Raw genomic sequence first — 14,311 nt, forward strand, 5'->3', positions numbered from 1 at the left:
TTTGAGCAAGATGAGTATATTATCAAGAAGCAACTGGTCTTTAAATAAGTGATTACTTGGTTTTCGCATCGAAGCCACGAAAATTATTTTTGTTCTGCAACTATTGTTGGGCTTCTTTTGTTTTCACATCGACTTGGTTTTGTTTATTGTGTTGAAAACTATTTGTCACGGGCTATGCAGTTCCACTAAAAGCCAACTAAGGGTTGTCTAGTTGCAGTCAGCTGTCACGTCTTGTCTAGTCACAATTAGAGACAACTTATCTGTCAACTCTTGTCTCTATACTACCTGTCAACTCTGACAAGCGAACAGTGTGGACGGTAATAGATGATAAGCTCCTTGCAGTAGCCTACACAATCACAAGAAAAGATCCGGCAGTGGGTAACGGCCAGAAGGTTGAGTCTTTTTTGGAAACGTGTCGTAGCATACTACAATACTAATCGAGACAATGGAGCTAAAAAGTGAATCGCGGAGAAAGCTAAAACGCATTGGGGTTCGCTGAAAATGATCGTGAATAGATATAATTAAATCTACAATAAATGGTAACACCGATCGACCAATCGGATAGACTGACAAGGATTTAATGACGCAGGCACATGAAGAATACAAGAGTACTTATAAAACTTCTTTGCAGTATGAACATGTGTGGAAGATAGTCAAAGGTAGTCCAATGTACGCTTCACAATCATCAGGTCATCGGGCTGCAAAGAAGGCAAGGACCTCCGAATCAATAGGAGCGCATACTGGCTCGTCTAATCCAAATACAGCTGTTGATGTGGATGATAGCGAAGACTGATCTCGTCCAATGGGACATAAGACAACCAAGAGGAAAGACGAAGAAAAAGTGACCCAAATTGAAGAAGCGAATGAGACTGTGCAACAATCAATAGCACATTTGGAGGAATATAATAAAAATAAGAAATTGGAACAACTCATCCGAGCACATCAACTCCTCGTAATGGACACACGGGGCATGAAAGATGAACAACTTCAGAACCATCGGGCTATATGTGAGCAAATAAAAAAAATATTGAACATGTAGTAGATTTTTTTGTTTTATAAAGTTAATGTGGTTTGTATTTCTTGTTTTCATGTCATGTATTTTAGTATCTTTATAATCCACTTTACAAACTAGCTGTCACGATTCAACCATTACGAACTAGCCGTTTCCATTTAGTTATTTTAATTTCTAATTTGTCAAACCGTAGTATTGCTATGTTGTACCATTTCTTTTGAAACAAAATTTTAATAATATATTAATTGTACTAGATATTTGTCAAAATATATACATAAACTCAATATTAATGCAATGAAAAAGTAGATCATTCATCCTCAATTCGACCTGAGAGTGGATTTATCTTTCTTTTTTCTAATTAATTGTCATGATTTTTAGAAGTTTCCAAGCAATGATAGAAATCTGTTATCTAGGAAGTTGTTCTAGCTACAATTTGCTTTCTGAGTTGCATGCTTCTGCTTCAAAATGTGTTGCTCTATATTGTGATGTATTGTTCCACAGCACAGATACGTAATTTTCTAATAAGAATAATCTAAAAGTTATGCTGTTTAACTCTACCTGTCCTTTTCAAGAATTAGCATCTCAACTGTTTTACCTTTGGAATTTGATGGGCACACCCCAAGAAGAACGTCACTTTTTTTATCATGTTATTTACAAAATATCAGCATCAGTGGATGAAGTTCATATTCCTGGTGCACTTGCTTTGGACCTCATTGAACAGATACCTTAAGTATCCCGTCAAAAATTGATCTGCATAATCTGTAAAAATTATTTTGTGATTTAGTGATGTGGCTTATGTACTTTTAAAGGCTGAAGTGGAAGTTGAGTGGCTTGATCAGCTGAAAGCTAGCAGAATGAAGGAAATTGTTTCAAGATGCAGGCCGAACTTGAGGATATCTTTTCTGGTGCTCATACGGAAATTAATGCTGAGGCTGCCCGTGAAAAAAAATTGGCACTCATTGAAGGTAACAACGTCGAATTATTGGCTGAGATGGATAATCGGATCATAAAAGCAAGCAGGAAGGATATACTGGAAAAGGTTGAGAAATGGATGTTTGCTTGGTCAATAAAATTCGAAGTATACGCCTGAATATGCATATATGACGGTCGCATCATTTAACATCGTGATCCTTATTTTTTTCAGATTGATTATCCATGAGGTTTCCATTTGCATTTATTTCTAGTAAAACGAGTATACAAAACCAGGTTGCCGAGTCTGAAGCATGTCAAAGTTATAGATTCAGTAATATTGAATTGAAAATATCCTGGTGTCAAAGAAATAGAAACTAGTACCCCAGTCAGATCCAAGCATTTTAAGACTTGGCATGGAGCAATAGATATCTTCTATCCCTAGCATATAAAAATACCTCCAGCGTCTTCATTCCATTATTTGACATCAGTTCTGTTACGCTGTGTTGATCTTTCCGTTGAACTTTTCAGCTCTGTAGTTTCAGATTGTTTAGAATTTGTAATTTAGTTTGTGCAAAAAATACATTTGTGAAGAATTATAAGCTTCTCATGGAATGTGGGGGACATAAGCCACAAGCTACTTGATTCAAGGGATGAGACGCCATATAAGACAGGGAATATGTACTTCTATTATGATCATGCAGGAAAAAAGTGGAAGATGATTGACCTATTGATGTTCGCAAAATATTAAGCATCCATGTCCCTTCATTTGTAAGTAAACTAAATGCCATTATGTATTAATTATTTTTTACTCATTTTGAAATAACTTCCAGAAAAGTTCTTAATACTTAATTTGATTCAGTAATGACTTGTTTTGGTTCTTGTCCAGCTCTTGTTGACAGCTTAGTTACTAAAACTTGTGCATGGGAGCAAGATCATTGCATAACCTTTAATTATGATGGCGTTCCTCCCCTGCCATGCTAGGTGAGTATGTGTTGCTTAGACATGACAGAGAAGAGGAGAAGAAGAGGTTGAGGGTGAGTCCATCTTCCATCCTTCATATGATAATCCTTATTCATGCCATTTTTGGAACATTTTATCAATGTTTATTCACACTCATACAGGATCAGAAAAAGTTCGGCAAACAATCTAACAGGGAACAAGAAACCGTATTCAGTTCTACACCAACCCCTGGTCGTCAGCTTACTACCAAGAAAATTGTTGCTTCCGCAGCCAATGATGCAACTGGCAGACGGCTTTCTCTCAACCAAACCAAAATGGGTCGCGATCTGTGGATAGAGATGGGAAGAGAGACGCCTGGCCGATTGCCCCTGTGAACTATGTCTCCATATCAAAAGAGGATGTTCCTGGGACGGAACACATGCCCATTACACCATAAGTGCTGAGGATGCTGTATCCCATCTATCTGGGACTCCGAAGTCCGAGCACGTTCCTAGTACATAGAAAGTGTTCAAAACTAAAAGACTTGTCCATCTGTTGTGCAATACTTTGTTGTTTACCTGCTAGAGTAATGGAAGTAGAGGATACCTTAAGCATAAAGACTTTTGAGCGATGATTTGAAGTTATATATCAGAAAAGATGTTGCCCTTTATATTGGGAATGGACACTCATTTTGCATATTGGTATATACTTTAAAACTTTACTCATCGATAAAAATTAATTTATCCTATATTTTATCGACAGAAAAAAATTTACAACTATTCGGGACATGCCAAGAAAAAACACATACATTCAAGCAAAAAGAATAGATTAAAATCACGAATTTGAAGTTATTTAAAAATTTTAATCCCAAGACGTACTTTTTCTCCATACATGTTGTAACGGTATTACTCTATTTCGTATAAAAATTTATTGGTTTGTAATGTATGCAGTTCAAGTTCAACTAGGGATAGCAATTTCATCCGAATCCAATGGAGAATCCGATACCCAACTCGAACAGATGAGGGTATGAAAGAGATTTTTTATCCGATTAAATAAATGGATAATCAGATATGATGATTTTCAAATTAAAATTTCATATCCAACTTGTATATGTATAATTTTTCGGCTATGATTTAGTTTTAGTATGCATTTATTCAATTATATTAGTTGAAATGAATAAAGAAAATTAATAGTATATAATTTATGTTGTTTTTGTTTAATGATGTTAGGCTAAACTATATCTAATATTTTTGTTATATGTTATATAATATTTAATTCACTAATTTTTTATTTTTTTTTATTGTTCTCACAGCTTACTCCAATAATTCAAATTTATGAAAATGAAATTATAGGTGGTAGTATGATTTTTGAGTATGATATGTATATTCAATCCTCCAACGGATATGAAGATAAGGATGAAATTGAATATCCAATGAAGATGAAGATGAAGATGAATGATGATAAATATAATAAATGAGATGTGCAAGGAGGATAGGAAATCATACTCAAACCGATTTATTATCATCTCTAATTCAAACCATAAAAGCTGAAAGAAAAAATTAAATCTCGTGGGGAGAATGAAGTTGGAAAGTGAAGTTGGTGTTACTTTCACCAGCTTAGAGCACCTCTAATCCATCGTCATTTTAGTGTTAAAATGGCGTTGGATTTTTTGCTTCAACCCAGCGCTAGGTTGGTACAAAGCTGCAGTGTAGCAATAGCGTTAACATTTTTTTTGTATTTTTTAATTAGAATTTATTTGTTGTAATGGTTTTTTTTTAATGGTTAATTATAACGTGTGTTCTATAAATAATTATATTTCTTATTCTTGTGTAGTATTATATTTAATTAATAAAAATTATAAATATATATATATATATATACAAGTTTACCAAATTTAATAGTAAATTTTATTATTATATTAAATCAAGTAATAAGTTTAATTATTTAAATAAATAAAATTTAATATTTGAACTAATTAAAGTAATTGTTTAAATAAATTTAATTAATTATTTAAAGTAATTTCATTTCAATCAATTTCATAACATAAATGAATTAAAGATACAATAAAGTTTTAAAGTCCAAAAATATGATAATGTAATCTAACTGCATTCAAATCTAAGGAAAATAGAAAATAACTTGTAACATCCCGAAAATCGAAAAGTCCACGTGAACCACATGCATTCAAATTATTAAATTTATTTGGTATTTTATTAAATTCTTTTAAATCATAAAATGCATGTTTATTTCATTAATTACGTGTTTAATTATTTTTATGCATTTTATACATAATTCATGCATTAGGATTTCTAGATGCATTTCACGTTCGAACGAGGATCGGAGACCGGAGAATTTTCAGGAAAATTATTTTATTTCACGATTTATTTTTTTAAATTAAGTTAAGGTGTTTTTAAGGGTATTTCTCAAAAATGGGATTTTATTTGGGTATTTTTACCCGCAGGATTTTATTTTTAACAGTACGCAAATTTTATCGAATCGGGGGACGTTTTGAGGTTTCGGCTAATGTTTTCAAAACCTTTTCACATGATATATTTTTCGGGGCTACTTTTAAGCTTGTAGGACTTAATTAGCTTTTAAAACCTCTAATCGTTATTTTAAAGCTCATTATCTATTATGTATCTATTTAATTAACTCTTAAGTACCCATTAAACTAAACCTACCCCACTCCAATAATTGAACCAGCCGACACCAACCCCTCAGATCCTTTTCCCATCAGTTTCCTCACCAGCAATCTCAAGGCTTCATCGCTCTCACCATTTCTTCAAAGGAAAAATCATCCCGGGTCTCCATTGCATCATTCTTGTTCTTCAATCGTTAAGGCACGCCATGTATCTTCTTTTATGCATCATTCACGTCATATATGTGTTGTCATGTGTGTTATGTTTATGCATTTTTCAGTATTGGTATAGCAAAGTTTTTATACTCTTGTTTTGGCACGAAAACCGTATGTTGTTGCATACATCTCACGTTTTTGTTACAATGGTGTAAAGGGGCTGCTGGTGCCGTCGTTTAGGATATTTTATGTCAAGGAATCAGGTGGTACAGCTGCTGGAGTCACTGATGGCCGAGGGAGTGATAGTTATAGGTGGGATCGGTGGTTCTTTGAAGGATGTCGAGTAGATCGAGAGTTTTGGGTTAGTAGCTGTGCATGGCTCGACACCAGCCCTTGAATCCGACTCTCTTGGATCAGTGGAAGGGCTGGGAAGGGGCTGAGCACGGCTGGTCTTGTTCCTTAAGCAAATCGAAGGAGCTTTGGTGAGGGGACTCGGGTAACTTGCTTTGGAGAGGTTCATCGAGTGCTTTGCGTGGGCAGGTTCCATGATCAGTCGGGCGGCTAGGGATGGTCCAGGAGGTCTTGGGGAGTTCGATCTTGAGTCCAGAAAGGGTGTTTAGATGCAGTAAATGTTGGCTCGGTAGTTGGGACCAAGAGATTCAAGCTTATTTGCCTAGGAGTTTCCAATGAGGGTTGCTGATTTTTTTTCCAGCCACTGTCCAGGGTCATATTCAAAGGTTTAGAGGGTTGATTTGGATGATTTTAAGGCTGTAAATGAGTGTATTAGGTGTGGTGAAAGTTGGGAAAAAAATTGGTTGAGTTTCGAGTCGATTCGAGTTAAAACCGGGACCCCGGTCCAAGTTTTAAAACAATTTGGTTAAGTTATGAAATAGGCTTGAGTTTACGTCTAGGGATGATTTTAAATATGTTTTGGGATATTTTTAAGAGTTTGGTAAGTTTCGGATCAAAATAATGAGTTTTAGATTTATCCGGGATTTAGTCGCCACACGAAACGTTAATTAAAGAATTAAATTAGAACGCTTAGATTTAGGCTTAATAAAATTATGGAAAATTTTATTTAAGTTCAAATAATTATTAGAAGTCTAAGTTTTTAATTTGGGAATTTTATGATAAGGTTTGGTTTAATTCGGGATTAAAACGTATTAATATGTTATAGTTAAAGATTAATTTATAGGTCATCGATTTAAGCCAAATAAAAATATAGGAAAGTTCATGTAGGCTTAAATAATTATTTGGGACATGTTAGAGTCAATGGAATTAAGAAAATGTCAAAGACGTGGAATTTTACGTCTATGGAGAAAACAGTAATTTTTGGGTTTACAGGGGCAAAATGGTCATTTTGCACCCGGGGTGAGATGTTGGTCCTGGCAGCGCCCTGAGCACATTTTATCATGTTTTAAATGTTTATACATCATGTTTATGATTTTTACGCAATTATAATAAATACGGTGCATGATTGTTTTAAATGAAAAATTACGTATATGCATTATTTTATTAAGTGATGAATATGATGACATGTTTTGAAGGAAGTGATTTAGTTGTGACTAATACGATGACACGATGACATGATGATATGATTGGAGATATCGTGAGGAAAAAGGCCCCAGAGGGAGCCCGTTTACGGGAGAAGGCCCCAGAGGGAGCCCGAGGATCGTATTTCCATTGACATGATATAATGATATGATAGGCCAAGGCCCAGTTGACGGGTGAGAATGTCGCTGGTGTCCCCATCGCCCAGTACTGTGGTTACACGTAGATGGATCCATCGACTGACATGATGACATGATGATACGAAAGTCACAGCTAATGAACTGAATTCAATAAAAAAGAAAATGTTTACTTATTCGATGATATGAGATGACATGCTTTGAGACGACATGATTTTACACGAGACGTTGATGTTCATGCTTTTAAAGTTCATGAAAGATACGTTTACGTATATGATAACATGAGATGACATGTTTTGACACATATATGATGATATGAGATGACATGATTTGACACGATATGATTTTACACGACACATTTACAAATATGATGACATGAGATGACATGCTTTTAAGTTCATGAAAAATAAGTTGAGTATGATATTTTTCACTGCTGTGTGCTATGTATATGTACTTGTTATTCCTGGTACAGGTGTGTTGAGTCTTTAGACTCACTAGGCGTGTGTGATGCAGGTGAGCTTGATGATGAGGGGACTGGAGGTGCCGAACTCTGAGTGGGCAGATTTGGTGGGATGACACGACCCGAGGACCACATGTTTTTCGTGTTACGATTTATGAGATTGAAAGGAGATGAATATTTTTATACGTTGATGATTTTAAGATTTTTACTCCTTTATGTTTACGCATGATTTTAGGATGAGTTTGGTTAATTTAAACTACATTAATTTTATTTCCAATTAAAAAGATTAATTTAAATGTTATTTCGGAAATGTGAGCTTTAAAAAAAAATTATTTTCGCATTTTTAAAAATGAGCGAGACGTTATATAACTAATTAAATAATTTTAATGACATGAATTAATTATGATGCACATGATCGCATGTTTAAAAATAGAATTTTCTGTTAGAATACATAAAAATGTATTTAAAAAGTTATTCGAGACACGATCGAAGAACGGAGACAAGTGACCATATAAGGGAAAATATTTTTATTAAATAATTATTTTTAATTGTTTAATGTATGCTGTATTTTAAATGAAATTTTTGAAAATGAAGTGTTTTGAGGTGCTTTTATACGTCGAGTCGTATTTTTAAACGGTATTCGATTTTCGACGCAAATATGAACTTTTCGAGAATTCGGTTAATATTTTCACAATCTTTCCTAAACAAAATATTTTAAATATTAATTAATGGGCCTAATGGAGCTATTATACTAGGTTAATGAGCCTAAACTTATACCGTGTATTTTAATTAAATAAAAGACCCTGAAACACTTCCCCAACCATCAAAACTCATGTCCCCACCCCTCTAAGCAACAAGGACTCTTCATCAGCTTTCAAACCACACACATCACACGAAATTTTGAAGGGAAAATCCCGTGAAGTTGAAGGAAATTTAGCAAGGTCCTCCCTACATCGACGTTCTTCGCATCTCAACTCGTTTTTCGTGCGTAATAAACGCAAAGGCACACCTTAATCTTTCTTCAAACATCTTCCACAACATATTATGTATATTTGATTATCCTTGCATGAAAAATATGATGCATTCTTATATTTTCGTTTTTATGGCTATACATGCATAAAACTAGTGTTTTATCTTGTAAAACTCTAGGGTATGATGCACAAAAAGGCTGCCATGGTAGGGCTGTGGGAATAAATGAATTTCAATGTGTTTAAGGGTCCTTAGATGCATGTTTAAGGGCTAGACAAAGGTGTAGAAGCATGTTGAACGAAAATTGGAGATTTTGAAGATTAGGGTTTCGATTAGGGTGCAGTTGCTTCCTAGGTGCATGTGGCTGCTAGCTGATATTAGGGGCACGTCCAGGGGTCTTAAGAGTGCTGAGTTATGGTCCTAGATAGGCTGCACGATTGCTGGTTCGAAGGATAGGCATGAGCCGCGCCTATGGGAGTCGCGCATGGCTTCCTACGGCAAGGGTGAAGGGCTGAGCACGTTAGGGCTGTTAGGTTCGGTCCAGGGGCTTTCTATGGGAACATTCATGGTCCTAAGAGGGTGTTCTAGGGTCTGGTCGTAGAGAAGATGGACTAGGGCCGAAGGTTTCAAGGGTAGAAGACTAGGGTTTTTCAAAAATATGAGAAAAATAATTCAGTAGCTGGTTTAGGCTTGTCCAATGGTTTAATGGGCTTGAATTGAGTTGTATATGGTTAGTTATATGTTAATAAGCTGCCGTTCAAGTTTGAGAAAATTTGGTTAAGTTTCGAGTTCATAAGAGTCAAAATCAGGATGTACGTGTAATTTTAAAAACGAATTGAGAAATTAGTCGAGAAGTTTAAGTTTACGTCTAAGAAATATTTATAGGGGTATTTTAAGATGATATATTAAGTTTGGAATGATTTGGGTAGTCGTTTTAAGGTCTAAGTATAAATTTAGAAAATTAAGGTTTCATGAGCAAAACGGTCATTTTACACCTAAAAATGTTAGACGTCCTAGTAGTGCCCTGAATGCTGTAATATATTTTAAAGTTTTTATTTCAAATGTTTATGGAATTTTATGATGAAACGTTAATGTTAAAAGACATGTTACATGCTTGGTTTAAAAGAAAAATGATTTATATGTGCATAAATTTTTATAAGTGATGGAAACATTAAAAGTTTAAGGAGGTGAATTGATTGTGACTAATACAATGATACGATAATATGTAAGGCTAATGCTCAGTTGACTGGTGAGAGTTTGCTGATGTCCCCCGCCACCCGGTACCGTGGTAATACGTAGATGGATTCATGGACTTTCAGCTAATACGAAAGTCACAATTGAGTATCTGAATTCAATAAAAAGAGAAATGTATACATATATGACGAAAGGAAATATGAAATGATATGTTGAAAGAAAAAAGTTAAAATTTATGTTCATGAAAAACTATTTTAAGTAAAAGTATTTTCACTGTTGCTTGTGAATGTATATATATTACTTGTTATCATGATTAATGTTTTTTGAATCAATATACTCACTAGGTGTGATCGATGCAGGTGAGCTTGATAATAATGGAGGTCTTGATGGTTGATCTTGCTGGACTGAAGTGCACACAACTCGTGGACCGTCGCTAGTTTTCCGCAAAATTATGTTTAATATTTAAGCTATTTTAAAGATTTTATGACTTATGATACTTTGAGAGGTTTTGAGAGGATGTTAGAGTTAAGTTTATTTTTGAAATAATGCTAGTTTAGGTTGGTTGACGTTTTACGATTTTATGTTTTGAATTACTTTCTTTTGGATTTTCAAATAATAGTTGGTTGATTTATTTTCAAACGGTGCAAAATATTCATATTCTAAATGCTTACTGTTTCGGCTGAATGAATTAGAGAGAGAAAAAAATTCTAGTATACTTTAAAGAAAAATGAGTATTGGACGTTTCAGAAGTAATGTTTTGAAGACGTTTTTTAATGTCACGAGACCTTTTTTCTTATTGTTGATGATGTGAAAAATTGTGATTGTTATTTCACATAATTGTAGATGTTCTTGGTCGACTTGGACTCTCTACTGATAAAAAATTACAGCTGCAAGATGTTGGCATATGGTACATCAGCGGATGTTGCTGATGAATATATTAAGATAGGGGAATCGACTACAATTCAATGTCTTCAACGTTTTTGTCAGGATATTGTAGAGGTGTTTGCAGAGCTGTACCTAAGTTCACTTACATCCATTGATATTGATAGACTACTCTGTATTGGTGAAAAACATGGATTTCTTGGAATGTTGAGAAGCTTGTATTGTATGCATTGGAGATGGAAAAATTTCTCAACAGCATGGGCAGGACTATATGCATACTGTAGTGTTTATCTGACTATTATTTTGGGAGCGATTGTTGATTATGATATTTGGATATGACATGCATTTTTTGGTATATCATAGTCTAACAATGACAATATTGTTCTCGAGGCATCCAATCTATTTTCAAATATTGCACAAGGTATCACTCATCTGGAAAATTACTTTAATGGTTGGAAAAGTGTCATCAAGGATATTATTTAGTTGATGATATATATCATAAATGGTCAACTCTTGTGCAAACTATTTATGATCCAAGTGGCCCAAAAAAAAAAATGAAGATTTATGGGATGACAAATGTATAAAGTGGTTACCGGCTGGCTACACAAGATCCTCAACCATTGTAACATAATATAGTATCAGTCACCTATTTGTATAATTTTTTTTAATTAATTTAAAATTAAATGAAGATCATATTATAATTTTGAAAAATAACAAGAGGATGAACTTGAATTTTTATAAAATAATTTTTTTTTTTTAAAAGAAAGAATGAACCAAGTAAAAAAGGAACTGAACTTCAGGAGAAAGAGAAATATACTTATCTGCACTAAAAATTCGACATTTTATTAAAATATATCGTGACATATTTTGACTTTATTAGAAAGAAATTTAATGAAGATGAAATAGATAGTGTTTGTATATGCAAATAGATTATGTAAAACTTTACTATAAAAAGTGAAAAAAAAAACTGAATGATTATGTGAAGAAATACACCACCAATACCAAATTTTAAAGGAATTTCAGTGTAGAGATTACATACTGTCCTTAATAAGACGTAACAAAATTGAGTATTCATCGATAGCTTTTCGGTCCAACCCATTCCTAATCACCTGCGGGAAGAACAACCAACCACCCGTCACCGCCACAAACCCCACCGTCAGCGGCCCCGAAACCACCCTGTGCAGCCGCCATCTGCCGGCCAGAGCCTTCTTTGCCGCCACCTCGACGACCACACAGAACCCGTGCAAGACAAAGAACCACGTCACCTCCCATGTGGGACTGGCACGTGACAAGTAATAATAGATCACCTCGTGCATCAGACCGGACACCACAAAAGTAGCCAAGATCGCCGGCGGTAGGGCCCACCTGTTTCCCAAGACGCGCGCAGAGACACGGCGGACGGGATGGTACACGGTGGGCCGCAGAATACCGGTGACCATGAGATTCCACCTCCGGCCCCAGAAATCTTGAAGTGATGTGGCCAAATAAGGCTCGTTGAACTGCGGCTCGAGCTCCAATCCAAGAATGGCTCGAACAGGCGCGGCGGTAACGGCGAGAACTAACTCCACGCCGAGGTAAACGTGGCAACAGTAAAGAGCCAATATCACGTCTTGGTGGATGAAGTCCCTGTACTTGTATATGCTAACGATAGCTGCCAAAAGTAAGCATTTGACGGCAAAGATCGACGCTTTCTTCCATTTCTTGAGATTTGAGTATGATGTGGGAGATCGATCCTGTTTGGTTGAGATTTCTGTTTTGATTGGTAAGAGGGCTATGGAGATGAAATGGAGGAGAGAAAGAGGTGGCGTTGAAGATAAAGGGCCTTGATCAAAGGAGAAGAGGAGAAGCTTGAAGTTACCCAGCCAAACAAGGTAGAAAATGGTGGGTCCGGCAAGGTGGATGTAGGACAGGTGGGTGGGGAGAACGATGAAGAGATAGATTATCGGTATGATGGAGAGGAGGCGGGCGGCGCCGCCTGGGATTCTGGCAGGGATCTGGTGGCAGAAGATGAGAGATGTAGTTGCTGTTAGCCATACCTTGATGAAGCTCTGAATCTCTGGATCAAAGTTCATCGACCCCATTGTTGTTTTGAGTCGGTGGTGTGCAATCAGAAGTCAAACTAAAATTTGTATAAATGATTTGATTTCTTTTCGAAATTGAATCTCAATCATTTGATTATTATAAATTTATTTCTTTATTTATAATTTTTTTTTTTGGGAAAATGAGCACAAAAATTTGTTCAAAAATTGCGGTTTACACATGTGAAACGTCAGTTCTCTCTTAAGAAGAAAAATTTAAAAATTGTAAACAATAATAAAGTTAATAGTGTTGAAAATATGAAAAATATTTGTGTTGAAAATTATAATGTTGAATGTTGAAAATTATTAGGTAAAATTAGGTGTTGAAAATTAGTGTGTGACGATGTATGTAATGATGAAATTGTTTTTGGATTGTTTTCCAAAGAAATCCTATAAATAGGTCTCCATTTGTAAAGATTTGATACACTTGAGTAGAGAGAAAAATATTATAAAGTGTGTAGTTTGATAAATTTTGAGAGTTTGAGATTTTTACTTTTACCATAAATTTTTACTTTTCACAACACGTTATAAGCACGAAACTCTAAAAGTCCTCCATATTTTTCCAAGCTCCAAACAGAAGAAAAAGGTAACAAAAGTAATAATATTTATTTTAATGTTATTTATTTATTGTGTATATATTTAATATATAATATAATGTTATTATTAGAAATAATAAAAATAAATTTTTCAAAAATTTGTTATAAATCCTTGGAGGATGTTAAGACGACATCACACACTCCCGATAAGGGATACGACAAGTATAAAAGCCTATAAAGTTTTTAAACAAAATAACTTATGACACCCCATTATAATAATATGATATGATATACATAATTATTTAAACATGACTAATATTATATACATCATATTATTACCATAAAATTATACAAATACATAAATTTATTTTTTTGTACACCAACGGTAACAAAACGGCTAGTTTTTGCCCTATAAATATGATCTCACAAACACATTCAATCACTCCAACTTTCTCTTCTTCTCTAACAATTATTCTTCACCAAATTTTCGAAGAAAAAAAGATGGCTTTCTCAAGGCTATTTTCAATTATTTTGGTTATCATACTCACGAGTCTTGTATTTATCGGAGAATATCCTCCTCGTGTGTTTTCTTTATTTTTACGAATGCTTGTATTTGTTGTTTATCCATTACTTTGTATTGCAATATTCATTAACTAATAAAATGCATCGTAATTTTTTTAGTACCACCATGTCAAATTTGACAAAGCTCGAATTTGTTGCACTCGACATCACGGGAAAAAATAATATGCCATGGACTCTCGATGTAGAAATGCATCTTGAGTCATTGGGTCTAAATGAGACCATAAAAGAAAATGACATATCGACATCCCAAGAAAAGGCAAAAGCCATG

At 34.6% G+C, this 14,311-nt stretch overlaps 1 protein-coding gene and 2 long non-coding RNA genes across 4 annotated transcripts; 2 read left to right on the top strand and 1 right to left on the bottom strand.

Annotated features, from left to right (window-relative positions):
* The first annotated feature begins 301 nt into the window (after positions 1–301).
* Positions 302–3,542, top strand: LOC142548039 (uncharacterized). 2 transcript variants are annotated; one of them, XR_012820846.1, is made up of 4 exons: positions 302–1,007; positions 1,822–2,692; positions 2,811–2,958; positions 3,046–3,542. It is a non-coding gene; the product is annotated as an uncharacterized LOC142548039 (long non-coding RNA). The 2 variants fall into 2 exon arrangements; XR_012820845.1 differs by lacking the exon at positions 302–1,007 and having other exon boundaries at positions 1,697–2,692.
* Positions 3,543–5,513: 1,971 nt separating this feature from the next.
* LOC142548040 (uncharacterized) lies at positions 5,514–8,024 on the top strand. The gene is made up of 2 exons (XR_012820847.1): positions 5,514–5,700; positions 7,856–8,024. It is a non-coding gene; the product is annotated as an uncharacterized LOC142548040 (long non-coding RNA).
* A 3,758-nt stretch (positions 8,025–11,782) lies between these two features.
* LOC142549013 (long-chain-alcohol O-fatty-acyltransferase-like) lies at positions 11,783–13,010 on the bottom strand. Its single transcript, XM_075657730.1, has one exon. It carries the CDS (start codon positions 12,926–12,928, stop codon positions 11,879–11,881), a length of 1,050 nt encoding a protein of 349 aa, XP_075513845.1. The 5' UTR covers positions 12,929–13,010; the 3' UTR covers positions 11,783–11,878.
* Positions 13,011–14,311: the final 1,301 nt, after the last annotated feature.

The sequence above is a fragment of the Primulina tabacum genome, chromosome 6, assembly GCF_025594145.1.
Source record: "Primulina tabacum isolate GXHZ01 chromosome 6, ASM2559414v2, whole genome shotgun sequence".
NCBI classification, from domain to species: domain Eukaryota; kingdom Viridiplantae; phylum Streptophyta; class Magnoliopsida; order Lamiales; family Gesneriaceae; genus Primulina; species Primulina tabacum.

Excerpts from the sequence above, each read along its gene's own strand:
- LOC142549013 (XM_075657730.1), bottom strand. The coding sequence starts at position 12,928 with ATGGGGTCGATGAACTTTGATCCAGAGATTCAGAGCTTCATCAAGGTA.